Genomic DNA, 26,791 nt, shown 5'->3' with positions numbered 1-26,791 from the left:
TTAGGTCCTGCTGTGTTCCCTTGCCAAGATGTCTTGTACATCCTGCCTGTTAAAGGTCCCTCTTTAGAGAGCACACTCCTCTGGCTAGGCTTTGGGGACCCTCAGCCTGGGTCAACCTCCACTATCCGTTGGTTTTTGGTCTTCAAACGTATACAAGCTTGATCTGGACTTAAGAACCCTCCTAGTGAAGTAGTCTGAACTTTGAACTGCCATGCTTGGCCCTGGCAAGGACAGCACCAATGTAAACAACCAACGGAAAAGGGGGAAAGCGCGTTTGAATGAATGGATAGTTTCGTGGGCTTGTCGCAAGCAGCAGGAGGCGCTGCCCAGGAGTGTGTGCCTTGCCGCCAAAGCCGGAGTTCTGCCCGCCGCCCCCAAAAGGGACAAGGCTGGGAACTACGGAGGGGAGGCGACCACGGTTCGATCGCGCCGCAGTCCCCGGCCGCCAGAAAGGATAGGCGAGGAGGGGGAGGGGCGTGCCGTCTCCTTTCATTCTTCCACGCTTGGGTCTTCGGAATGAAAACTGCCCCCAGCCGGGCCAGAGAGAGGGGATGAAAGGCGGCCCCTAGGACCTCTAGTCGAGCCTCGCCCCGCCCAGATTTCAGAAACCGGTCTAGTAGGGGGTGTCACACCACGAGGCTGCGTGAATGGGGGAGATAGGGGGCAGCGTCGCCCCTCGCGCTGTTGCTCCCGCAGGATGCACATTTGGGCTGGCAGTGTCCCAGCCCAACGTGAGGCCCCGCCCCGTCTCTGGGTTCAGAATCTCGAATCCCTTCTAGCATCTTCCCCTCTCTTCACTGGGTCTTTGGTATGCCCCAGGGGACAGATGTCTTGGGATCTTTAACATTTGGGATGCTGCAAATGCCGAAGTTAAATGAAATACCTCCGGGGAGGGGAGGCCCGGGGGAGCCTTGGGGAGAGGGAAGATGGGCGGGACCAACAGGTCCTGAAGCTGCGCGACCGGCGCGGGGGGCGCGGGGGCAGGCGCGAGGTGCCAGAGCTCGGTGGGACAGGTAAGGCGGAAACTTAGTGAACGGAGCGCGGGAGAACTGGGGGGAATCGAGCTCCTGAACTTCGGTCTTCATCCTCTGCAGAGGGAGTCTTGCAGGGAAAGGGGGTAATTTTACCAAGGGGTCGAGCATTCCTGAATTTCTACCCCAAAGCTGTTTCCAACGGCCAACCTTTCTCCTTCGACTCTCTCCCCCGGCCGGTGGCTCTCCTGGCCAGGTTCCGAGAAGGCAGAAAGCAGGCAAACAAAAGGAGCCCGAGTCCCAGGCCGGCCTGGAAGGAGAGGGCGCGGTGGGGGAGGGGCTGGGGGGGACAGGACAAAGGGGCTTTTTACGGAGAGCCTTAGAGGTTTGATTTCAGGGTGCATCCTCTGTTACCCCTAGTTCTCCACCCTGGCTTAGTTGAGGTGAACACCTTTCCTAGTGGCCAGAGAGGAGTGGAGACAGAAAACAGATATTCTTCCACCCCTCCTGCCCAGATAGTCCCCGACTATTTCCCGTGCTTTTTTTCCCGGCTGTGAGCTCCGCGGCTGGTCATTGATTTGTTAATGCACTAAGTAATCGTGGGAATGCTGGTGGCTGTGCTTTGCTGGGTGCTGTTGGGCTGATGTGGTCAGGTTGAAGGACGTAGTTTTAAAAACTTTGACCCCTAAAGTATCACAGAAACTTCGGGGGCAGCGGAGAGAGCGGAGTAATATTTGGTTACAGGTCTGTGAAAGAGTTTAGACACGAAAGGTTTTGAAGAGGTGGCTGTCGTGGAAAGGGCTTGTCTTCCACCTAGATGGGATTCCGGTGCTAGAAAACCTCACTTTCTCGCCTGTCCTCGTAGCCAGTGGCTCTGGAACCTGGGATCAGGGAAAATGGGTGCTGAGTTCCAAGTTAGTTTTAAGCTTCCTCTGGAGAGTGCCCACCTATCCCTTGATGGTGTCTTCCGATAACATCCATCTTGGCAGGAGGACTGTTAGGTCAGCCTAATTCCAAACCCTAGATTCTAGTGGATTGGGGGGGATGCCGCGTTTGGACTTGGTTCAGTGCAAGCAGGTTGGTCTGTAAGTCTATTGCTGAGCAACGGATTGATGCCCATCTTCAATGGAAGCCACTGCCAGTGCTGAGTTTCTGCAAAACGAGAGAAAAAAAAAAAAAAAAAAAAAAAAGAGCTCCATTGCAAAGCCTCCTGCAGGAGGCCCGGAGGGTAAGCCTTCCTCCTTGGTAGGTGGGCATCGAAGAGTGAGGAAGCTGCTGATTGGCTCCCGGGCTTTCCTCTTTGCAGGTTGCCTATTTCTTGGTGTGTGTGTGTGTGTGTGTGTGTGTGTGTGTGTGTGTGTGTGTTGGGGGTGGGGTGGGGTATGTTCTGCTAGAGGGGGTTTGGGTTTGTGATATCAGTGACCTGGCTTCTGCTCAAGTCTGTTCTTGAAAAGCTGGTTTTCAAGCGCTGAGAATCATTATTGAGAGCCTGGAGGCTTTTCCTGGAAGACAGTTTAAAGAATGTATGTCCCGGTGTGTACAGGCCTTAACCCGAGTTTGCTTTTGGCCCCTGAATTCAGATGAGGTTACCTGAGGCCAGAGTGCTCAGCTGACTCTAAAACTTACACTCCAGGCTGCTGCAGCAGCAGCAGTACCTGTGACTTTCACATGAGGTCGGTTATATGTAAAGAGTTTCATTCATGGGTTGTTTGAAATGACCGGTTGCTGGGTCCTGTTTAATATTAATAACGAAGTATACATGATCTGTTCTTATGGTTTCAGAACTGTATTTCAGCATGATTGGGCTTCGTAATTGGTCTCTTTGTTTTATACATTTAAAACTGAACTATGAGCTGATTCTAGAAACTCCACCACAGCCCCCAGTTGGAACTGGGGGATGGGCCAAGGCAGCTCAAGCCCTTTCAGACACTGGAAGAACACGGAAACCTGTTGGGGGATGGGAGGGGACTGCAGTATTGTGGAAGACTTGTTGGGGGGGGGATGGGAAAGGCTGTGGGTTCTTTGGAAGGTTCAGAAAGCTGGTTCCCCACAGTGGGGAGGGTGTGTCCCCGGTGAGGGCCCCTCAGCCTCTGCTTGGAGGAGGTGGTCAGCCTGTGAGACTCGGGCTAGCATTGTTTGGAAAGAGGGTGTGTACCGGAATGTAAAGGTATGGGAGGGGGGTTGTGTCAGAGAAGGAACGGTGTTGTTGGTGAAAGGTGGTGGCAGCCTGTGACATAGCTGTGCACAGGAGATGCGTAACAGCCAGCTAGGGCATGGAGTGGGAGCACTGGGTCCCCTGGCGGCGCTGGGAGAAGGAAGTAGCTTGGGTGTGCATTGAGACCTGAGACCTGGATCCCAAAGGTGGAGGGTGGGAGGTGATGAGACAAAGATCTGAGAGATACAGGCCAGTCTGCTGTATCCTTCTAGCCTCTGGGAGCAGACCACAACTGCTCTGCTCGCCACTCCAAAGCAACGTAGTCCAAGCAATTTTTTGTTTGCCTGAGGGTCCGTGGGGTGGGACAGAGAGCCTGGGGGCTGGCTTTTTGCAGGGACAAAGGTCCGTTTTAGTGAGTATGGAGAAGGCGCTAAGGTTGGAGGTTACTGTTGCTTTTGTATGGAATAAGGGATGATAAGGTAGTGTGGGTCAGTGCCCCAGGTATAGCATTGTTTGGGGTGCACAGAGATTGCAAATGGGATGTGGTGCTCTTGATGTGGCTGGGATTCGAAGAAAGCAGCGCTGTCCTCCATCTGCCTAGCATCCTAGAGTCTCTGCAAAAGCAGCCCTGGCCTGTTTCTGTTGTCCCTTTGGTTTTGTTTCTTTTCTAGGTCTAAGATTTTAAACCCAAGACCTCTGGCTTGTAGTCTACCAATGAGTTCTATAGACTCACAGCTACCGTTTCCTTCTGGTTTTTTGTTGTTTTTGTTTGCTTGTCTGTTTGTTCAGATTACTATCTTCCTCTGTTGCCCAGGCTGGTCCTCAGTCTATGGATGGGCTCATGTGATCCTCCTGCCTCAGATCACAAGTAGTTGGGACTACAAGTTGCTAGTGGTGCCTGCCACAACCCCCCAGCTCAGTCTGAGGTTTTGAGATCCTAATCTGGGAAGGACTGAGGCTGTGATCTTTAGTCCAGTGTGTCAGGAGAGCTGTGACTCTGTGAGCCTAGGTTTTCCAAGTTGCTCCCTGGGACAAAGAGTTTCTTACTCTGTTTTGGTTTTTGTTTGTTTTGTTTTGTTTGTGTGGGGGGGACTTATTCCTCAATTTCTAGAAAGAGAAAGTGAGACAAGGGAGACAGGAGGGGACTGGAGGGCACTGAAGCAATTCGTAGCTCAGCACACTATTAGGGTTCCTTGTGGCTACGGAAACTTGACTCTGCTGCCTTCTGGTTCTCTTTCATGGGGAGCCCCTTTTCCCTGCTCCCCTCCGCCCGGAAGTGCAGAGGCCTAGGAGCTGCCTGCTGGCAACTGCCAGCAGCCGGATTAGTTCAGGGAAGGACTTGCTCACCTGCTCCTCCCCTCTGACTCAAGTCATAACAGGTAACCTGGTTCCCCTGGCCCGGCCGCCTGGGAGGGACAACAGGCAGGCGGGACCTGATGAGAGGGAGAGAGAGCCAGGAGGCGGCTAGCAGCATGTGGTGAGCTTCCTGGGAGCAAGAGCACCAGGCAGCCTGGGAGACCTTGAGGTGACATGAGAGGTGTTTCAATGCCCTGATCTGGAAGCAGGAGTCTTCCTTGATCTGGACTGAGCTTGGAGCAGGTGAGAGTTGGGCAGGGTAAGGACAATGTTTGGGGTTGAGCAGCAGGCAGACCAGGAAATGGAAGGATCCCCAACCAGACATGGTAACATTCCCTTACTCCTAAAATCATTTCTGGGCTCAGGGGTAATTGGGGGACTGCTAAATGAGTTTGGAAACAGGGAACCTGTGTCTATGAGTAGGCCTAAATTTCCAACAGATGAGCTGGGGCAGAGAGAGAGGACCTGGCTTTGGAGGCACATTTGTGATGGGGAGGACTCCCAATGGCATCCCTGAGGATGCTGGAGTTTTCCCCCTTTCAAAGCCTTCTTTCTCCCTTGGGCTTTGTCTGGGGATAGCTTTGAGCGTGTGTGTGTGTGTGTGTGTGTGTGTGTGTGTGTGTGTGTGTGTGTCTGCTGGGGATAGCTTCTGAGTGTCTGAGCTGCCTGGGAACAGCAGTGGGGCAGACAGGCTCCTGAGTTGGAGAGGTGTGGGGACATTATCGAAACTGCCCTTCTCTAAAGTAAGAACTTTCACACCAAGGCCCGATCTCTTCTTGGTGGGTCTGGGCTGCCCTTGTGGACTCTGGGAAAGTTTCATATTGGAGAGCTGTGCTCTGTGTCAGTACTGGTATTATTCTTTGTCTGGTCTTGCCCAGAGAGGTCCTAATTCAGATATAGGGCCTGGGAAGGGCCGTAGGCCTTTCTGATTTTCCTTGTCCTTGTGAGGAAAACTGGGGCTTAGAAGGCCAGAGTCCATCCTCAGCTGTCCCAGGAAGCTGCACAACTGATGGTGGAATGAATACAGGTCTCTGAGCCTGATCTCCTTGCCCTCCTTGGAGCAGCAAGTGAGCCCAGAGTGGACCCTGGCGATAGATGATGAGGCTGGGTCCATGGTGAATAATAACAAAGCCTGAAGGAGAGGCATGCTAAAACACCCTTGTCTGCCGCAGTCTGACCCTCTCCTTACCCCACCCCCCATCCCAAGGGAGGGCCCGAGTTATTTCAGCCTTTCAAGGCAACTTCTTAGTGGTTAATAATTAATTAACAAGTGTGACTAATTGATAGCTTCCCTCCCACTTACCTCCTCCCTCTGTCCAAAGCAAACTGGCTTCAGGTGCCAGCTGCCAGCCCTGCTAGAGTCCTGGTCCTGCTTCTTAGTTTAAGATGATCTTGCCCCCTTCTGGGGAGGGTGGCAGGAAGGCCCAGCTGCCTGCTTCTCTGTGCTAGAAAGGACTTGAGCTAAAGGAAACTACCAGTCACTCTAAGCTCCTGGAAGCTCTGGGGGTCGGACGACCAGTCTTCAGTGCGTTTGCAAAGCCACCTCGTCAACTTGTATTTCTTTTATTCTCCTTTTCATCCTCTAGACTTTGCCTGAAAAACTGAAATTCCAGAGTGCAAAAAATGTCCATGTCAGTTCCAGGGCCGTGGTTTTCATTCAGTGTCACTGCCCACAGAGCCCTGATAAGCTGTGCTCGCTCTGTACCCTCTCTGGGGGCTCAGTTGGCAGACACGGGGAGCCTAGCTGACCGTAGTGGGCCCCTCTTCTCTACCATTCTGCTCAGTCGTCTGTCATGCAGCGACGGAGCCCCCCTCCCCCCTCCCTGCAGCCGTTGTGCTCTGGAGGCAGCAGGATGAGCCCCAGACAGAAACTCTGAAGGACTTTTGGACTCTTGCTCAATGGGCTGACTCAGTGAGGAGGTGGCTGGCCTCTCCTTCCAGACCTCTGCTTGGACTCCACCCTCCCCTCCCCACCCCTGCTCTAGCTAACAGCTGCCAACCCTGGCCAGCTGGGATCCCACCGAGGGTGTGGGTTTGGGAGAGAGATAGGGGTGGTCACAGGTGTTGTGGTGAGTGGTGTGCTGGGCTGCACCTACACCATCAAAGTGACGACCAGTCAGAGGAACTCGTGTTTTCCTTTCTGTCGTTGGTAACTTCTAATCTGCCATTGTCTCTACCAACAATCCAATAGATCCCCTCCACCCTAGCTGTGGGGTGTAGGGTCTGCAGGTTAACTCCCCCTTGAGAAGTTTCCTAGGGTAAACTGCTGACTTGGGATTCAACTCTGCTTCCCCTGCCTGGTGAATGACCAGGTCCAGACAACATGGTGCACCGGTTCTTGGGCCCCTGGCCAGCCTTGGCTTTGTGCCCACTGTCCAGGCATTTTCTCATCATGCTTTCAAACAGTGGGGCAGTAGGCCATGCCTCAAGTCTCCCGTGTTCAAGCTGAGAACAGTCATACCTATGAAGAGTCCTTGGCATCTCCTTGCTTTGCCAGCCTGTCCAATCTTCCCATCTCCTCCTTTTCTTCTCTCTGTTCTCTTTCTTAATTTTGTACAGCCACCAGTGCAGTAGGCCCCTTTGGACCCAGAGGATTTTTTTGCGGGGGAAGTGGGGGACTAGGCTGAACCCTCCCTTGGAATGTCTTCGCACCCCAGAGTGCACTGAGAACCCCTCACCCCAGATCATTCCAGAGACACAATCTGCACTTCCATTCCCGACACTCAAGCATTGAGACTTCATAGAGCATTTTGGTTGTTATCTTCTCTTAAAAGCTGGGAACACTCCAGACTACCTACACATCCTGGCCCAGGCTGGGACCAGCGCAGCCCCTCCTTCCTCTGTGCCCCCTCTTCCCAGAAACTCATCATGGAGAGTAAGGATGAAGTCAGTGACTCCGACAGCGGCATCATCCTGCAGTCTGGTGAGTGGATCCAGGAAATTCCCCTGCCCTGCTCCCTGACTTCAGAGTGAGTCCCTAGGCCCTAGGCTAGCTGGGCTAGACCTCCCAAAGGGCTGGGGAGAGGAGGGAATGGAGGGGTTCCTGCTGGAGAAGTGGAATGGCTGGAAGATCTGGCACCTCAAGGAACTGCTGTTTTCCTTGCTGGAAGGCATCAACCAGCCAGGAGTTCCTGTCCTATCTGGAGCAGAGATCAGTTTTGTCCATCTTCAGCTCCAGTGCTTACTAAGAAGTGGGAACACTGTATTTCGCTGGTGTTAATGTCCCATCCCTACTATGCTTGAGCCTGTGGATCTAGTCTGTTCTGGTTTTGATAGAGGACGGGAGAGGAGGAGGAAGAGAAGACACATGGGCCCCTCCCACACCCAGGTCACCCTGGTGGGACAGCTCTCCCTTTGAACTATAGCAGCCAGGAGACATGATGTGGCTGTGACACAAGCCATAACGGCTAGCCTGTAATTTGTGGGCAAGCATGAGACGGTATGGGTGTGCATTTCCCCAAAGGTGGCCAACAGTGTCCTAGGGATGCCTTGCTTCAGCGTTCCTGAGCAAGTGTCTCTTATCTCCCTGCAGGCCCAGATAGCCCTGTCTCTCCAATGAAAGAGCTGACCAATGCAGTGCGCAAGCAGCAGAGGGCTCTGGAAGCGAGGCTGGAGGCCTGCCTGGAGGAGCTTCGCAGACTCTGCCTGAGGGAGGCGGTGAGGTTCCTAAGTCCCTGCCCCCCACAAACTTAGCATTCATCTGAGGAACCCCAAAACTATGCCAAGGGGAAACCCCTTCTAGGGGATTGGAAATTAGACTGAGGTGTGGGCCTAGAGTTTCTGTCATTTGGGTTTGACCTGGACACTGGGTAGACCTGAGTAGGGTCTCAAGTATAGGAAAGGAAGAGATGAGGGGATGTGCAGAGGGGCCAAAGAGATGGAAGTGCATTTGATAGCTGTACCTTGGGTCAGGGTGGCCCTCAGGAGGAAGTGACCAGAGAGAATGAGAAGGCAAAGGGAGAAAAAGTGTTCTTCAAGGGTGGGGGAGGAAGACAACTGTGGCAGATGGGATGAGGTGAGCAGGGGTACAAGTGTCCTGCCATTTCAGGGGCCTTTGGGATGTCAGGTCCATGCAGTGTGGAGCTGGATGGGAAGTTTTAAATGATCGGTCAAGGGCTGGGCAAGCAGAGAGGGGTGAAGGGGCCCGACTTGACTCTGCCCCCCTCTAGGAGCTGACTGGGACTTTGCCGGCAGAGTATCCCCTTAAGCCTGGTGAGAAGGCCCCCAAGGTCCGGCGCAGGATCGGAGCAGCGTACAAGCTGGATGAGTGGGCCCTCCACAGAGAGGTGAGGAACGTCAGAGGAGGTGGTCGCTGTACCTCATCCCCAAAGGCTGACTACCAGCAGTGCACTGGCAATCCCTGTCATCCATGTGGGTGGTGGCCAATCCCAGGCTTCTCAGGAGTGGGCCAGATGGCTCTGAGTAGGCATGCCACCTCAGCAGCTCGGCCCCTGTGGCAGAGGATTAAAAAGACCAATAACCAGCTCAAAGAGCCAGTTGCCTATTCAGGGAGGTTGGTGTGGCACGAGGCCTGTCCTTTCTCAGCCTAGGTGGAAGGGAGTAGGGTCACTCCAACCCTAAATGACCTTCCTCTTGGAGAGATTCCTGTAGGTTGACATGCTTGGTCCTTTGGGGTCAGGAAGGAAAGTGACCTACTTAAGTCTTCTCCCAGCCCGGAATAGCAGGTAGCAGGGGGTGGGACGATCGTGGCAACTTTTCAAGGGTGACAAGTTGGCTCTGGGCTGCTCCCAGTGCCCCACCTTTTGCTGTGTATCTCTGGACACTGTAGTCTGCTCACAACTGGGTCAGAGCCTCTTGGAGACTTCTGTCCCCTAAGCGCCGAGGACCCTCTTAGCCCTCACCCCCAACCCCTCCTTCAGGACCCCCTGAGCAGCCTGGAGCGCCAGTTGGCTCTGCAGCTTCAGATCACCGAGGCGGCTCGCAGGCTGTGTGCAGAGGAGAACCTCAGCAGACAGGCACGCAGGCAGAGGAAGCATGCTGCGCTGCAGGAGGAGAAGAAGCTGCGGGACCTTCAGCGTTGCCTGGGTGATCGGCGGAGGAACAGTGAGCCCCCTCCTACCACTGCGCCCTCCCTGGGCAGAGGTGAGCCCATTGTCCTGAGCCATGCAAGCCTCACACAGCTCTTGTGGGACGGCCAGAGTGGCCCTGTGTTATGCTTTCGGCTAGCGCCTGCGCTAATAATGTTTCTCGTTAGCACCTTCAGGGTACTCCTTTCTGGGTCCACACAGGTCCTTTCTTACCTATGTACCCCACAAGGCATCTCAACTCTGGGAGACCTTCATTCCGTTTGCATCTCTCACGTAGTGTACCGCTCCCACAAGACTTTATAGACAGAAGGCATTTCTCTGATAGTAATCCAAGTGTTTATTCAAACTCAAATGCTATCTTCAGGGAGAAAAGTGCAGTAGACAGAAGGCTCTGCAGCGATGCTCGTTCAGCATCTTTAGGGAATTGCTGTTGCTATGGGTAGCCAATGACTGATGGGTTCAGGGCCACATATGCATGGGTGTTTAGACTGAAATCCAGTCATACCTCTACAGTCCCGTCAGTGTCTGCAACTGGTCAAGAGTGCTGAACCGTTCTTGTAGCCTAGTGACTGAGCCCTGACCCAGAGATGGGGCTGCGGGGCACCTCAGAACCAGAGCCAGCCAAATGACTTCAGTGTGTCCGGTCTGGTGAGCTTCTAGTGCTTTTGAGCCCCGAGGTGGGACCGTTTTCTTTGTCCTGACCCAAATCCTGTCAGGTTGGGACTTGTAGCCTCCATTCCTCCAGTCCCAGCTCAGCCCTGGAGTCTCTTGCTTGGCTGTGTCTGAAGGAAGTGGTAAGAGGAACAAGCTGCTCTTTACCCAGAGCCTCAGGCTCAGCCTGGGGAGCAGCAGGCTTCCCCATGTCCCGGTCCATACTCGAATATCAGCTGGTTCTTGCCCTGCAATTCTTCTCTTCCCTGGCTGGACACAGTAGAAGCTTCAAGGTCCTCTCCACGCCCCATGCTGTGTGCGTCAGGCAGGCATTGCTTTCAGTACCTGTGACCTCCAGGACGAAGCGTCTGAACAGACACCAGCCAGGCCACCCTTGGAAGCCTGGCGTTGATGGCAAGGAACAACGTGTTCTTCCGTGTCTTGACTGACCAGGAAAACTGGGCCTAGTGGCCAGACCCTATTCTGCTTTCAGTGGCTCTGGCCCTAATATAGGACATCACTGTCACTCACCAAGACTCTAAGGAAAAAGTCATTCTCAGCTCTTCATTTCCCACAGGCCCTGGTAAGGCACATGCTGATGGAGGTATAATGGTCCCCGAGGGCCACCTCTGTACTTGAAGGAGCCATTAGTGTAGAAATGTGACCTGTCTCCACACCCCTGGTCCCTCTTAACATGTACTGTTCAGCTCCTTTGCCCATAGGTGCTGGCACTGCCAGGAGCTTTTGCGCAGGGCGGGGCTTTGGGGGGAATGTCACTACTACTGCCATTGTGACTGATGACACTCCTTGTTGGAAGTGAAGAAGCAGGCCAGGACATGCCTAGGGCTCTGGCTTAACCCTGTGTAGGAGGGAAGAAGGCTGATATTCTCAGAGCCTTTAGTCCGAGAGGAGAGAGAGGGCAGAGGAACCAACTGGTATAGCCTGTGATTTGTGTGGCTCCCACACGGACCCCGCCCTCCAGACGAGCCTGAGGTTCTGGGTTCTAGTGTCTGACTTGGGAGCTCAAAAGGAGGCTGTTCTAGACAAGTTGTTCCTGTTTCTCGGCTCCTCTGTCTGCTGTACTCACCTGGGAAGGAGGAAGTAGAAAGAGATTAATAATTAGTTTGAGGCTAGAGGGTGTTTTGAATTAAAAAGGAAAAATAAGCAAACAAACCAAAAATTAAAAAAAAATAGTCAAAACGAAACTCCACCCTCCTCTCTTTGCACACAAGGGTTATTCAATTTGAGAAAGTAATTAGCCAGATGAGGGTAATTAATTAGTCAGCTCTCTGCAGGTGGCAAGGAGCAGACAGGTATTGAGCTAATTTTTATTACAAGCGAGCCCAAGAACCACCCCCTGTATTCCTCCGACGGAGTGGGTGCCCTGTTTGTGTTTGTCGATTGACTGCGTCCGTCTGGAGCAACACTGTCTAATAGCAGCCCAGTGATGATCGAAATGCTGTGTGTTCAACGTGGTGACTGCTAGCTGCATGTAGCTACTGAACGTTTGAACTGTGCCCCCAGTAACCGAGGAGCTAAGTTTTTAATTCGAATGAGTGTGGCTTTGTATCGTACAGTTTGATTTGTTGGGCAGGGTCGCTTTGGTCTCGTGGTTTCATCTCTGCCTGGGGTACTCTGCCATGGCTGCCGGGGGAGAAGGACCAGAGTGAACCAGGACTGACTTGAGACAGGGCTGAGACAGTGAGCATCTCAGGAGCCATTTGCAGTTGGCAGCTTGTGCTCCCAGCTTTTGTCCCTACAGAGCTTTGTGCCCCCAGACTTCCCTCGTAGGGTGCAGCTTTGGGTCCACAGAGCTGATGTCTTGTTTATGTGGTCCTGAGAGGTGATGGGGAACGACTGATGTTTTCCTTCCCAGGCTGTTACATTGTAAGCAAAGCCTACAGTCTGAACCCATGATACACTAAGGGGCTGAGAGAGTAACACGTGGGTAACCCCTTCAACCTGACATTTGCCAAAGATAAAATAACTTTTGTAAAAGACAAAAAACCAAGAGAACGAGATTTCAGGAAGAGCGTTTCTCTTCCACTGAACCCTACAACAAAGGTTAACTATGCAACCCTTGGCTGGCTACTGGGGCAGCCCAGCACAGAGGAGAAGAACTGCCGTGGCAATTTTCTCTGTAAAGGTCTGGACAGAGAATAATTTTAGACTTTGTGGGCTGTACGGTCTCATATCACAACCAACCTACCGTGTTAGTGCTGACGAAGTCTGACATCATGAATCTGTACTTGTGTCTCAATCCAACTTTATTGGTCAGCTCTGGTTAGGTGAACTGGACTTGGTCTGTGGGCCAAAGTTTGCCCACTCCTCATCCCTTTTAATTTTTTCCACCCGAGACAGGGTTTCTCTATGTAACCCAAGCTGTCTTGGAACCTTCTCTGTAGACCAGGCTGGCCTTGAACTCAGAGATCTGTCTGCCTCTGCATATAGAGTGCTGAGATTAAAGGCGTGTGCCTCCACCGCCCAGCCATGCCAGCCTCTCTCCTGACAGATTTCAGGATGGTTAAGACTGTCTGCTCTTAGAACTTTCTGGTAGTGATCCGTGCTGGCTGATAGGAGAGCCATTCAAGGAGCATGGGTTGCTTAGGGCACAGGCTTTCGCCAGACTGTCCGGGTGTGAATTCTTCAGCAGCAGCAGCCCTTTTGGTAGATTGACAAAAATCTCCTTGCTGGATGGGCTAAGGCTGGGTTTCCCGTTACACGGAGATGATAGCATCTACCTTAGCTGTTAAGGGATTACATGAATTAGTGTATGCAACATATCTAGGAAAGCACTGGCACAGTAGAAATATTAGCTGTTATTAATGTTTTCTTATCATCAAGCAGTTGAAAATGATTTCTGGGTTCTGTGTGGGTTACACGGACTCAGCCTCAGACTCCAAAGCACTGTATCTGTTGAAGGGCAAAAGTAACAAAGCCCCCCAGTTTCCCGAGTGACAGCTGCAACTCTTTCACATGAAGCTGCCCTGTGCTCCATCTTCCTCAGGCGACTTGCAGAGCACTTGTGGACACGACTCATCTCAGGGCCAACTGGCCAGACCCCAACCTAAGTTGGTATCATGAGTCCCCATAGCCCAGCTCTCTACCCTGACTTCTCTTGTGGGTACCACAGGAATTCTTGCTTTTAAGACCGGGGAATTGGGTTGCATTTGTGATGTTTGAAGATGATAGACAGACAGCATCCTATGTGCTTTCGAAATTGGCTCTTGGCTTTTCTCCTTTGTTACCAAAGTGCCCTGCTTGTGTTGGCTCATGGGGAGACAGTATTCCAGAGTATTGAAATGGCTAATTCAATGATAAATGCTTAAGGATAGACCCATTTGAATGTGATTACAGTCACATTTCTTGTCTCCCAGCCTAACCTGTCAACCTTTTTTTTCTGCCTCTAAGAACTAAATTCCTGAAGCATTGTTTAGCATGGAGTCAGTATTTCCTGGGGGGATTCAGCTGCTGTCCTGGAGAGGAGTTGGGCTAGGGTTTGCTCACTGCTGCCCAACCCTGGGTTAATTGTCTCACTTCTCTTTCCTCTCTCTGCTCCTTCCAGAGCTCAGTGCCTCTGATGACAGCTCCCTGTCTGATGGGCTGCTCCTGGAGGAAGGTGAGACGGACAGTTTGGGGACTTGGTCAAGATGGTGCGGGATTTGTAGAGTTTCCTAGTGAGGACTCTCAGCGGGACTGGAAGGTTTAGGGTACTAGCCAAGGGTCTTTCTGAGCTCTGATGTCAGTATCTGTCCAGGCACATGCCCCATTGAGGGTTGGGGATGAGTTAAGCTCCTCTTTCAATGGATCCTTCTGATGAGGAAGGGAAAGGTGAGCTCTAGCCTACTCTGGGTGTCTCTCCTTCACTCAGAGGCTATATTTGGGTGGAGCCAGTTAGAGCCAAGGAATGGTCTACTTAAGATCCTTGCCATGGCTGTAAAGAAGGCAGAGTTGGGGAAGTACAAGACTGTGAATTAAGGACCTTGCTTTAAAACACTAAGAATGTCAGGTCAAAGTGGACTAAGAAGGCAATGCAGGCGTGGCCAGGGTGTGCCCAGGCCAATAAGGAAATAGGGCATTTAGGTGAGGCAGGAACAAGAAAACTAGTTAGCTGCAGAAAGGCACCATAAGCAAATGCTAGAAAGTGGGCTAGAGAGAGTCAGAGAGGAAGCAGGTGTAAATTAAAATAAGACTGGGAGGGAGGGAGGGGAGGGAGTCCTTAGGAAGAAAACAGCTTTTCTTATCTGGGATTGGGACTATGGCCTGGGGCAGTAGGTCAAGGCTTTGAGGGAGCAAGGCAAGGGCTGAGGGACTTGCTGAGCAGGTTTCCCCAGCCTCTGCCTCCTCTACCCCTGCAGAAGACTCCCAAGCGCCAAAACCTCCCCCAGAGTCACCGGCACCACCTTCACGGCCTCTCCCACCCCAGAGCCTTGAGGGCCTACAGCCAACAGGACCTGAATCTGGCGGCCAGGAACGGGCTCCCATCCAAAACAGTCCCTGGAAGGAGACCAGCCTGGACCACCCCTATGAGAAGCCAAGGAAGTCTTCTGAGCTCAGTAGCGAGTCCAGGTCAGACTGGGCAGGAAGGGAGTGGGGTAGAGCCCAGAACAGAGGGAAAGTGACACAGTGGTCCAGACTGGGGCCATGGATGGGGGCAATGTGTGGGCGATCACACTCCTTAGCTCTGTGATGCTGGAGGTGTGAGAAGCGGCAGCTTGTTGGGTGCTGGTGCTTTGCACTGTTCCCTTTGGGGCTCCCTGTCTCGAGTCTTTAAATAAAGACATTGCTGTCACTGACTTACCTTCGACCCCTTTGCAGCAGCCCGGCCACCACTCCTCAGGACCAGCCCAACCCTTCCAGCCTGTGGGTGCTGGATGCTGCCTCTTACCACATGGTCCCCATCCGAAATGTTCCCGGCCAGCGTCAGGGCCGCACCAGTGCCCCAGCCACCCCTGAGATGCAGGGCAGGAGGGGCCAGTCACAGTCTCTGAGGTAAGATGGCTATCCCAGAGGTACAGGGAACATCCCATTCCCATTCCAAGGTACAAGGTACAGCTGAGACACCCCGGGTGACACATGGCTAGTGCCTTGGGTACTCTTTTGCATCCCTCTCTGGGGTGCCTCTCCAAAGAGGCTGCTCTTTAGCAGAACCCAGAGCAGCTCATGCTTGAAGGAAGGCAGCATTTGAGGTTTCCAGCCGTGCTGTTTTCTTGCACTGATAGATAATAGTTTATAGTTGGTCTCTAACAATGCATAGTCCTCTTTTTCAGTTGATGTACAGTTGGTTCTCATTATTCATGGTAGTTATGGTCTATAACATTGCTGTAAACATACAGTCTCCTCTAGCAGTGGTTCTCAACCTGTGGGTCACGATTCCTTTTGGGGGAGGGAGCCTAATGACCATTTCACAGGGGTTGCATTAGACCATCGAAAACCACAGATATTTATATTACAAGTAATAACAGTAGCAAAATTATGGTTATGAAGTAGCAACAAAAACGATCTTGCAGTTAGGGGGTCACCAGAATACGAGGAACTGTATTAAAGGGTCGCAGCATTAGGAAGGTTTAGAGCCACTGACCTATAAGGAAATACAGGTTTTGGGGACAGTGTTGATTATTAACTTTAATATATATATTGGCTTCATTATGGCCAAACCCATGCCCAGTGACACTGTAACTCAGTCTGAGTGAAGTCGGTCTAGCAGTCTTACTTTCTCTCCAAGTCACCTCACAGTGGTTTTGTGCTTAGAAACTGCAGAGAGTACTTCACTTGTGGGACCATTTAAATATAAAGTAGTCAGGTATGGTGCTCCCAGCACTCAGGTGGATCTCAGAGGAGTTCCAGGCCAGCCTGGTCTACATAGCGAGGTCCAAAATATTCAGAACTACATTGAGAGATCCTGTTGCAAAACAAGCAAATTCATAAACAATAATATAGTGTCCGCACACTAAGCAATGCCACTGGAAGTGGAAAGGAAGTGTGGGTGACATCTTCCTATGGACCAGGGTCCTGTGCTGGAAGTGAACTGGTAACCAGCATTCATTTCTGTCTGCTACCCGACTACAGATGTGCTGTGACCAGTTACCTCATCCTCCTGCCTCCAAGCCTTCCCTACATAATGGACTGTAACTTAAACTGTGAGCCAAAGCAAAACCAACCTTCCTTCCTTCCTTCCTTCCTTCCTTCCTTCCTTCCTTCCTTCCTTCCTTCCTTCAGTAACCCTTGTCAGGTGTGACACATGAAGTAAGACGAAGGCACATGAACTTGTTTGTATTTAGGGCTGTCATTGTGGAGCACAGCTGGGCTGGAACCCAGGGCCTTATGAATGATGGAGAAGCTCTCTGTAGGCCCCCAACTGTACAGTTGTTGTTGTTAGTTTGTTTGAAGGTAAGGGTTCCCGATGTAGTCTAGCCTGGCCTAGACTTCATGGTCTAGCCTGGCCTTTACCATCCTCCTGCGCCAGCCTCCCTGGTGTGGTACCTTTGTACCACCATACCAAACACAGCACTTGGTCCTTGTTCAGTCTCTGCTGGAGACATGTGCTTAGAGCAATCCGAATTCTTGGCGGCATCAAGTGACCATAAATGATCCTTGTCATTCAGTGTGGGAAAGACACCTGACAATAACAACTTAAGGAAGATTTTGCTTCGGCTCACCATTTGAGGTGCGGTCCATCATGTAGGGAAGGCTTGGAGGCAGGCGGATGAGGCAGCTGGTCGCAGCGCATCTGCTCATCTGCAGTCAGGAGGCAGAGAGAAGTGAAAGCTGCTTCCCAGTTCACTCTCAGCCCTTTTAATTCAGTCCAGGACCTTGGCCCATGGGAAGGTGCCACCCATATTTAGGGAGGGTCTTCTCACTTCCAATAACCCCATATAGAAACACCCTCACAGGCATATCCAGAGGTCTGTGTTATAGGTGGTCCTAGAGTCTATCAAGCTGACAAGAGTATAGCCATTGCAAAAACACAGTGTATGTGAATTTTGGACTTAGCAAGTCGATTTTAGCATGTGGGTGGGCTGGCATACTAAACCTAGGAATAATGAAAGCCACTGTATGCTTCTTTTCAAGCCACCTGGTAATTGTTTTAGTCAGTGTGGTCTGAGAGGCAGCATCAGCCATAGTGACCTGGTACCACCAAAGCCTTATCCGGTAGCATTGAACACCTCAGAAGTAAAACAACCTATTTTATATTTTACCTACTTTCCAAGGTCATTTTATAAACAACGGGTGCAAAAATCTTAAAAGGCAACCCAGCCCCATGCCCAGAATATAAGTGAAGCAGGCTTTAAATTTCAGCCCTCCTTCATCCTGTGCTGCAGGCACCTGCCCTTTGGAACACACGGAAGCTTTTCACATTTAAGTTAGGTGCTTGACGATGTCTAACCACTAAGAGACTGAGTAAATGCTACTAACATACTGGACCCTAGCTGGCTGGAAACATGACATGGATGGAGCAGAATGTTGGCTCTTCCTATCGGTGGATTGAAATCGACTGAGAAACCAAAATACTTAAAAAAAAAAAATCAACATATCAGGGCTGGAGTGATGGCTCAGCAGTTAAGAGTGCGGTCTGCTTTTCTGGAGGACCGTGGTTCAATTCTCAGCACCCACATGGCACCTCACAACTGTCTGTGACTCCAGTCCCCGGGGATCTGACACCCTCACACAGACGCTCATGCAGGCAAAATACCAACGCATATAAGATAAAAATAAATTGTAAAAAAAAATCAACTTATGCATCCAACATGTACCAATTCTATTTGCAGGGCTGGGATTGAACCTAAGACTTCATTCATGTTAAGCAAATATTCTTACATTGGAGCCACATTCTCCACCCTTCAGAATCTTGTTGTCATTCCTAAGTAGTACAACACGTGAGGGAGTTACATGGTATTTACACTGTATTAGGAGTTATAAGTACTCCAGTGATTACAGTCTACAGGGCGTATTGTATTTAATATTTCCCTATTTTGTGTGACCTGGATTTTGTGACTCAGGAATCATTATCCTGATGTGGAAAAGTTTGGAAGGGAACAAGAGCAGTATAGCAATATGGCATCCAGGGAGAAAATGCCCTACCTCTGCATATTAGAACAAGACTGGGTTGTGTGCTCTGCGGAGGTCTGACCTAAGCCAAAAACTAGTACAAGCTCATTGCCCTGGCCTAGGGACAGAACACTGGCATCCAAGGTCATAATTCATCACTCCGATATGGCCCCTCCCCAACTCAATGCTTTCCCATCTTCCTCTTCAGGGTGGACTCCTTCCGAGCAGGCGCGGAGGGCCGAGGTCGCAGTGCCTTTCCGCGCCGCCGCCCCACTCATTACACAGTGACAGTGCCAGACTCCTGCTTCACACCCGGCAAGCCCCCACTGCCACACCCTGCCTGCCATTCCTGCTCTGAAGACAGTGGCTCTGATGTCTCCAGCATCTCCCATCCCACCTCACCTGGCAGCAGCAGTCCTGACATCTCCTTTCTGAGGCCCCTCTGTCCCCCTGAGCCACCTCGCCACCGTGGGGCCTGGGGCCCAGCCTGTGGCAGAGAGCTGGCCCCTCATTACTCTAAACTTCTGCTGCCCGCTGGGTACTTCCCAACGGGGCGCTATGTGATGGTGGCCGAGGGCCACCTGCCGCCGGGCGAGTGGGAGCTGTGTCGTGCAGCCGTGGGTGCTGCCTATGACGAGGAAGGTGCACCCCTGCGTTACCAACGACTGGTACCCTCCCACAGCCGCATTGTGCGCACACCCTCACTAAAGGACAGTCCTGCAGGCCGGGGACTCAGCAAGGCAGCAGTCTCGGAGGAGCTCAAGTGGTGGCATGAACGCGCACGTCTCCGGAGCAGCCGCCCCCACTCGCTCGACCGCCAAGGGGCGTTCCGTGTTAGGAGTCTGCCTCTTGGGAGGGAGAGCTTGGGGCGGGCCTCGGGACCCAGGACACAGGTACAGCTTCCCGTGGGGGGAAGAAATTAGACCAGCAACTACTGGCCGACTAATCACCAGTTAGGAAAATTAGGCCAAAAGAGGAGAATATTTCCTCTTGGCTTTGGAAGGCACTTCTGCCTTCCCTGGGGGTGCCTCTTAATTGTGCCTACTGTGTCTAGTGTCTAGCGCAAGAGTGCATACCAATGTGCCCTGGTAGAGATTGTCCTCACAGATAGCTCAGAGATTTCCCCCTAATGGCTTCACGGATGATCCACAAAACAGATAAACTTCCTCAGAACCAAATGTGCAACCCAAATTAACCCTTGGAATTTACTGACTCTAGAGCCCAGGGGCAAAGGGAGAATCTGGAAAATGGGTTTATAGAAAATAACTCACTGTCGCCAGGCTGGGAAGGAGATGGTCTCACAGTTGACAGCTAGAGACTACCAGGTTCTGATTCTAACTCTATGGTCCTGTGGCTTACTTAACGCCTAGGCTTCTGTTTCCCCCTCTAAAAGATGGGCGTAGTAAATGACCCCTCTCATTCATGGGGTGGATCAGAGGCTGAAATGGTTAAAGCAATATATGAGAGTCCTAGAATCAGCAATAGCTCTATCACGGGGGCTCCCAGAGGGTGGTGTGTGTGTGTGTGTGTGTGTGTGTGTGTGTGTGCTAGGTTGTATCGGAAGTAAGAAGGATTCTGAGCACTCTGACTTCGGGTAGGGGTGCAGCCTTGGTTTCTGTGAGCCCCATTTCTTCATCCTGGAACTGAGGCTAGCCGGCATGAATCCTTTCTTTATTCTCTCATCCGGATTCAGAAGGCTATGCAGGGGACACACTCTAGAAGTTACCAACAAGCTGCTTCTTTGAGACCCCAGATTCCCAGCAGCCCAGCTGCATCATCCCCCACCCCCACCCCTGATCTTTGGGCTGTTGCAGCTGCCATCTCTGGCTGGGCAGCGCCCTGGCCCAGTCCCAGGCTATACACCCTCTAGCTGACGTGCCTTTCCCTTCCTGCGAGCTTAGACCTGCCTTTGGTCTAGGCTTGGCTCATCCCGACCTGTCAGACAGGGACGGTGATGAGACATGAGCCCGGGAAAGGTGGAGAAGAAAGTCAGGGTGACCATCATACCCCAAAGGACCTGGATCAGGGGTGGTACCTGGGGGGCATCATTCCTGGGGAGGACAGGAGCAGAGCACCAGGGCTTCACAATCGATGATGGTCTGTGCCTTTAAGCAAAGAGAACGGTGTGACTGAGCTTTCTGCGCTGACCTTTCTACCCAGTTTTTGCTCATCTGTCTCTCCTCTCTCCCTGCCTGTGACAGGTGCCCCCCGTGTACGTACTCCGGAGGTCAACAGACGGGGCCCCAGTGCAAGTCTTTGTGCCTGAGAACGGAGAGATTATCAGCCAAGTGTAACTCCTCTGAACGCCTTGCCTCGTGCGGGAAAAGACTTTTCTATTGGAGCTGGGGTCGAGGACCCCCCCACCCTTAAGTGCTTCTTTCATCTCCCCTCCCCTCATCGCAGGCCGATGATGCAGAGCGGAGACCTTTCGTTTTTTTACATGTGTTTCCCAGAAGTCCTGACCTGAGGATTTATATCTGTGATTTGTCTTATTCTTTAATAACATGATTATGCTTTATCCCCCAGAGTCTGGCCTTTTGGACTAATGTCGAGCTGGACTAATCGACAGCATTTGTCTCCTTATGTAGGACAAGTGGCATAGAGGGCCCCTTGAGACGCCCCATATGCTCTGGGCCCTCTTTCTGAGATACCTGTTGCTTCTTAAGGCTGGAGGCAGGATGTGGGACTCCCTCAACAGGGACTCTTCCCTTATTTCCCAGATGCTGGGGAGAACTCTCCTCTCCCCTTCAGGGCACAGGCATTTCTGTCATGGTGTTCTTCCCACACCCTACAGTAGTCCCAACCTCCACTTGCCATATTGTATGGCTTCTGAGCCCCTTCCCCAGTGCATAGATGCCCCCCCCCAACCCAGTGTATTCTCTGGATCCCTAAGTGCCTTAGATCCTGAGCCACAGAGCTGAGAGACTTCTGAGCGCTAGTGCCTCCCCACACCTAAGCATCCTTCACATTAATTAACTTATTGGTCTTACCTAACAGCTATCTCGTGTGGTTGCACCCTGGCGGTGCCCTCCGTTGCAGGGCTAAGACTGTGCAACCTTGTGCCAAATACTTCAATAAAATCTGATTGGCCCAGCTGAGGAAGGATTCTGTGTGTGTGCTGAGTTTTTTTGTTTGTTTGTTTGTTTTTGTTTCTTTTTTGTTTGTTTTGACCAAGCACAGAGTGGGCTCCTTAGATGGCTGCCTGGTTTGGCCACGACTCTAGGGAGCAAGCAGAGTGACAGACGGAAACTCAAGCTGCTTCTCTGAGCACAGGGAATCCAGCAAAGCTCCTCGAGGTCTCCAGAGCCTGAACTTTTAGCTCAACTGTTAAAATCTGGAAAGCCCAGATTCCATTCCCAGCACCCTCATGGCAGCTCCGTGGAGTAACCTTGGAAGGCACTTCAGCCCTTTGTGATCCCTTCATCTCTGGCTTCAGATGGCCCAGGCTCAGTGGTTTGAGGCTTATGAGAAATTGTTCTTGTGGCTGGAAAAACAGGCGTTCCTTGGGTAAGAAGGGGCTCTCCATGAGACCCCTTCTGTGTTTTTGCAAAAGGTGGCGGGGGGAGGGGTAGGAGGAGGAGAGGGGTGTTGGAGGGAGGCTGCAATTTTTTCTGCTGCCCTGTAGGGGGTGCTCAGGGCCTGAGAGCAGAGCGCCTGCTATGGCTACAGTTTCTGGAGAGCTTGTGGCCTGAGTCTGAGGTAGCTCTGTGTCAGGCAGAGAAAGGGGTCTCTGTTTTGCCTGTCCCTCTCCACAGTCAAGGAAGAGGTAGGTCACAAAGGGCCAGGCAGATGGCTATGCAGGGGTGACGCCAATGCTGCCCTTGGTGGCCAGCCCTGGAGACTGTAGGAATCTAGCTTTCAAGGACCTGGCTTTATTAGGCTGGGGGTTGTTCCACGCTAGGGGTTGGGTGGGAAGGGAAGAGAGTTCCAGGGCCTCTAGAGAAGCTGTGGGCATCCTTATCTCAGACCTGAACATCAATTTAGCTATTAACGGTGGCCAGTAAGGACTTGATTTTGGATGTAACTTATTTTGTGGTGAGTTTGGACTTTATTTCTCCTGTGTTGGGAATGGAATCCAGGGTTTCACACTTGTCAGGCAGGTATTTGGTTTTGTGTTTTAGCCATTTGTCATCTGTTAGGCCCAGAAAAATACATTTTAGGGTTTTTTTTAAATGTATATGAGTATACCATGTGTGTGCAGTGCCCACTTTAGCTAGATGACGGCATCAGATTCCCTGGAACTGGAGTTACCATGAGCACTTTTAACCGTTGAGCCATCTCTCCAGTTCCCACCCCCAGTTTCAGGTAAAGCTTGATCAGAGGGTTCTGTTGTAATAATCTTTCTAGGTGGCAAAGAGGTTGAAGTATAGATATCTATATATCTATATATAGATACAGATATGGGGGTGTTAAGAAAAAAGGGGGGATAGCGAAGTTCTTGTAAGCAGCCAGCCTTGAAATGTGCCAGTGTGAGGAACTGGTTGGGCATAGCTCCTTTCAGTTTCAGTCCATAGGCTAGCTCTACACCTGAGCATCCATGTCTGGGAGTTGCAGGCACGTTGGAGCCCTTAGCCTCCCCTCCTGGATGGTAGAAGGGACATCCCAGGGAATGGGGAAGAACCCTCTCTGCTAAGAACAGCTTCAGAACCTGACCTTACGACATCAGAACCACAGATAGAAACTTCCCTGGGAGCCAGCTTGAGTCTGAGATTGCCACAGGAGATCCTTGGCTGGTGCCTGCATGACCCATAAGGAGTCAGGGTTCTTCAAGGGGGTTGTGCACCTTCCCCAGGAACAGGAGATAAAATGGGAAACTAGCAAACGGGACCTAGCATGGGCACTGTCCAGTCAGTTCTTGTGGTTCTGTTTTGTTTGTTTTTTGTTTTGTCTTGTTTTTCTTTTCTTTTCTTTTCTTTTCTTTTCTTTTCTTTTCTTTTCTTTTCTTTTCTTTTCTTTTCTTTTCTTTTCTTTTCTTTTCTTTTCTTTTCTTTTCTTTTCTTTTCTTTTCTTTTCTTTTCTTTTCTTTTCTATTCTGCCCTCATGCCATGGATAAATGCAGAGCCTCAGGAGATGCTGAACAAGTGCTCTGCTATCCCCAACCCTGTCCTTGTAAATGGTCAGGCTGCCTCCTGCAGCCTTCCCCTATACTAAACCTGCATCACTAAGAAGACTAGACTCTCATCAGGCCTGACTGCTGGTCTCATTACAAGCTGTTGGATCCTGTCCTGGGTGTGCAAATGAATCTACACCCTGAGGAGAGAAATCTGAACAGAGTAGCATTTCGGTCATCGATGTACGATGTCTTGTTAGAGCCAAGTTTATCAGGTAAGCAGTTTTCTCTAGGCCTGGGTATCACTAACCTTACTGTGGCAGTTTGGAAGTGATGATGGCTCCCTGGCCCTTGCTAGAGATGTCACTCGAAGGGCACACGTCGACTTACTTCTGGCTATCCCTTTCATAACTTTAGTCTCTACAGGCCTGCTCCTTTTGCAGGCTCATCTCCCTCAGAAGCCTGGAGCTTAGCTGGGTGCTGATCTCATATTGAAAGCTCACCTAGAGGCAACTAGACGTTCAGTGGAGCCCTAGATGTTTAGAGCTCATCTTTCCATACTATCTATAGGCCAACAACCTCTTAACCAACACTTGATTTTTAGACCAGAGGTGTCCAAATTCCAAGTTCTTATAGCCCTAATCCTTTAAAATTTAATTTCACTTTATTTCTTTACCATGTGTGTGCATACACATGTACAATGTGCATGCATGCCATGGCATATGTGTAGAGGTCAAAGAACAACTTCCAGGAGATGGGTCTCTCCACCACATGGGTCTAGAACATTAAGCTTAGGTTGTCAGACTTCTTGCCCAGCTGGATAACCTGCTATGTTATTCTGTTGGCCTTTGCCCCCTTCCCTCTCCCTCTTCTTCCTCTTTCATTTCCTCTTCCTCCTTCTCTTCCTCCTCTTCCCTCTTCCTCTTCCTCCTCCTCTCCTAGACAGAGTCTGGCTAAATTACTCAAGTTTGTGACTCTCCTGCCTCAACCTCCTGGTTAGGATTACAAGAATGTGCCGCCACATCCCATCCCAAAGCCTATTGATATCTGCACTCTGATGCCAGGTAGACATCTCAGAATCAACATGGTCCATGGCCTAAATGAACCCTGGCTTTGTTACCCTCTTCAGATACCCTCAGGTCAACAAACGACAACCCAAGACCTCTAGTCTCTCAGACCAAAAATTTAATTTCTTTTTTCTTGAGGCAGAGTCTTGCTATGTAGCACTATGACACTGGCTGGCTCAGAGTTCACTTTGTAGAACAAGCTGGCCTCACAAATACCCTTATTCTCTGCCGCAGCCTCACAATACTAGAATTGAGAGGGTGTGCTACAACACCTATTTGATTTTTAATTTTTTTTTGCTTTTGTATCTAATTTTACTTTTTGATGCATGATTTCAGTATGTAGCTCAGGCAGGCTCAGAACTCAACTATATAGCTCAGGGTGGCCTCGACTCCAAGACCCTTCCTTCTACCTTTATCTCCCAAGTGCTTGGATTACAGGTGTGTGCCACTATGTCTAATTAATTTTTGTTTAGTACTTGTACCAGATTATCAAACCTGGAGCCTTCAGCATGTTAGGCAAGTGCTCTACCACTGAGCTACACTCCTAACCCTAAAAAAAAAAAAATCTTGACTTCTTTATAGCTTTTAGGCTCACATCTTCTCCATCATCTATTTCTACTGATCATCAACATAGATATCAGATATGACTACCTCCTGCTATCACCTCCCTCCGGGAAAGCTATCATTTGTCTCTCCTGGTTATTGTTTCAGTCTCTTAACTAATCCCCTCCTTTTTAAAAAGACAGGCTCTTCTTATAGAATCCAGACTGGCCTTGGACTTAGCTGAGGGTAACCCTGAACTCCTGGTTCTCTTGTCTCTGCCTTCCAAATGCTAGCATTAAAGATGTGCACTAGTGAACTGGGCCTGGGGATGGGGTGTATTGTAATTTACTAAGGACCCATCTGCCTTTATTAGTTCATTGAGCATCATCATTGCCATTGCACAGTTGATGAAGCTGAGTCAAGAGTTTCATTTGCAGCAGACCACGGGGTTAGTGAATGGAAAGGCTGCACTTTGGCTTCAAACCCTGCCTAGAACCTTTTGTCTGTAGGGACAACAGAAGCCTGCACTCAGGCCCATTATCCCCCACACCCACCCTATTGCCATAGCTCTCATTCATTTGTCTTATCCCTTCAGGACTCAACTTGGGATAATCAGGCTTTTTCACTAGCCTTCCCTCCCAGCCTCTGTCTTTATTTCTCATTGCAGCAGGCCCTTAAAGCTATATGTATCTTCTCTTAGTTGACAAGAAAGGCTCCCAAGGCTGATTTGAGACTCAAAGTCCATTCACAATCAAGAATCTCAAAGTCAGTGATGGACAGTCCCAGAAATCTGTGGGACACTGAGAGTGGCTTGAAGTCCTTTCTCTTCTCAATCATTCTTGTATCAGTGGCCATGTCTGATGCAGAGTGTCTCTTAAGTCCATGCCTGGATGCTTTCCATGTTGGCCTCCATGCTTATATAAGAAGTGCTACAAATTCCCATGCCACACTTCTCAGTGAAGGGGGTGGGGGAGAGCTGCTGTCCCTCCCTAGCCCACCTGATAAAGCCAGCTGATCACCTCCAACGACATCCCCTTTCAGGATTGTGCCAATCAGAGAAAGAAGCCTATCAGCTCATTCTGGATTTTATGGAACCAGGACAGATGGTAAGGAAACGCTTTGAGACTCTTTGGGAACTAAGGAGCAGAGTAGGAAAATCCAAAGGTCGATGCTTCCCTTAGCCCTAGCCCCGAAGCCTCCTGAATGTCACCTTCTCACTGGCCACTAGACAGGGTGACAGTAACCCTCCTGCCTAAAGGATCTTCCTTGTAGACTCTTGGCCCTACTGTCCCCAGAAGGCTACAAAGACCCTAGATACCAGTGATGTGTAGCACTGTCTGGTTGAGTTGGGAGTGGACAAAGTGTGGGGTGCAGGTCTCAGGTCCTGCCCTGAGACTGGCTTTGTCTTCTGTCCCAGTCCCAATTAGACAAGCTCAGTTTCCTGAATGCTGTGGCAACATTGAGCAGCGTTGTGCGTGACCAGGCCAATGGCAACATGAATAAGTACTATCCAAAAACCCTTCTGGCTAAGAAAATTGAGGTGAGAAAGAACATATCTTCATCCTAGACCTGAGGCTGGTATCCCTCTTTGAGGTAAATTCTCATTTTTTCCTGGTCTTTCTAGACATTCATCCTGGAAGAACCCCCTCAGATCTTGGATAGTAGCGTGCGCCAGCAAGCCATGCTCTGCATCGTGGCCCTGAGGTTCCTCCCCCATGGACCCTCTCCTAGCCTCTGGGGCTCTGACCCTGAGAACGTGTGGGTTGGGAGGACAGGCTAAGTCTGGGAACTTGACTAGAGGATCAAGGTGGCAGAGTCTTTGGTGGCCAATTCATCAGCCAGATGCCGGGAGAGGTGGGGGTGGCTTTTGGAAATCTGTTAGGAAATCTAGTGTAGGACGC

At 50.9% G+C, this 26,791-nt stretch overlaps 2 protein-coding genes across 3 annotated transcripts in view; both read left to right on the top strand.

Moving 5' to 3' along the window:
• Positions 1 to 4,556: 4,556 nt before the first annotated feature.
• Positions 4,557 to 21,335, top strand: Inava (innate immunity activator). 2 transcript variants are annotated; one of them, XM_029469446.1, is made up of 10 exons: positions 4,557 to 4,725; positions 7,257 to 7,405; positions 8,015 to 8,139; positions 8,652 to 8,768; positions 9,363 to 9,585; positions 13,747 to 13,800; positions 14,540 to 14,750; positions 15,003 to 15,173; positions 18,439 to 19,123; positions 20,432 to 21,335. In XM_029469446.1, exons 2-10 carry the CDS (start codon positions 7,351 to 7,353, stop codon positions 20,522 to 20,524), a joined length of 1,734 nt encoding a protein of 577 aa, XP_029325306.1. In that variant the 5' UTR covers positions 4,557 to 4,725; positions 7,257 to 7,350; the 3' UTR covers positions 20,525 to 21,335. The 2 variants fall into 2 exon arrangements, with proteins under 2 accessions (XP_029325306.1, XP_029325283.1); XM_029469423.1 differs by having other exon boundaries at positions 15,000 to 15,173.
• A 708-nt stretch (positions 21,336 to 22,043) lies between these two features.
• LOC110301141 (maestro heat-like repeat-containing protein family member 7) overlaps positions 22,044 to 26,791 on the top strand; it is a 36,454-nt gene continuing 31,706 nt past the window's right edge. Inside the window, exons 1-5 of the mRNA XM_021171409.2 lie at positions 22,044 to 22,265; positions 23,441 to 23,555; positions 25,932 to 25,996; positions 26,308 to 26,430; positions 26,515 to 26,594. Of these exons, the coding sequence (XP_021027068.1) occupies positions 23,468 to 23,555; positions 25,932 to 25,996; positions 26,308 to 26,430; positions 26,515 to 26,594 (356 nt within the window). The 5' untranslated portion in view covers positions 22,044 to 22,265; positions 23,441 to 23,467. The remainder of the gene's footprint in view (positions 22,266 to 23,440; positions 23,556 to 25,931; positions 25,997 to 26,307; positions 26,431 to 26,514; positions 26,595 to 26,791) is intronic.

The sequence above is a fragment of the Mus caroli genome, chromosome 1 (genome assembly GCF_900094665.2).
Source record: "Mus caroli chromosome 1, CAROLI_EIJ_v1.1, whole genome shotgun sequence".
Lineage (NCBI taxonomy): Eukaryota > Metazoa > Chordata > Mammalia > Rodentia > Muridae > Mus > Mus caroli.
The sequence above is the reverse complement of the archived record's forward strand: the minus strand, read 5'-3'. Positions and strand labels throughout refer to the sequence as shown.

What these genes read in the sequence shown, in the direction of transcription:
- Inava (XM_029469423.1), top strand. Translation starts at nt 7,351, where the DNA reads ATGGAGAGTAAGGATGAAGTCAGTGACTCCGACAGCGGCATCATCCTG. An exon ending in AGTGGGCCCTCCACAGAGAG is followed by an intron (nt 8,769 to 9,362) that starts GTGAGGAACGTC and finishes CCCCTCCTTCAG; the next exon opens with GACCCCCTGAGCAGCCTGGA. An exon ending in GGCCAGTCACAGTCTCTGAG is followed by an intron (nt 15,174 to 18,438) that starts GTAAGATGGCTA and finishes CTTCCTCTTCAG; the next exon opens with GGTGGACTCCTTCCGAGCAG.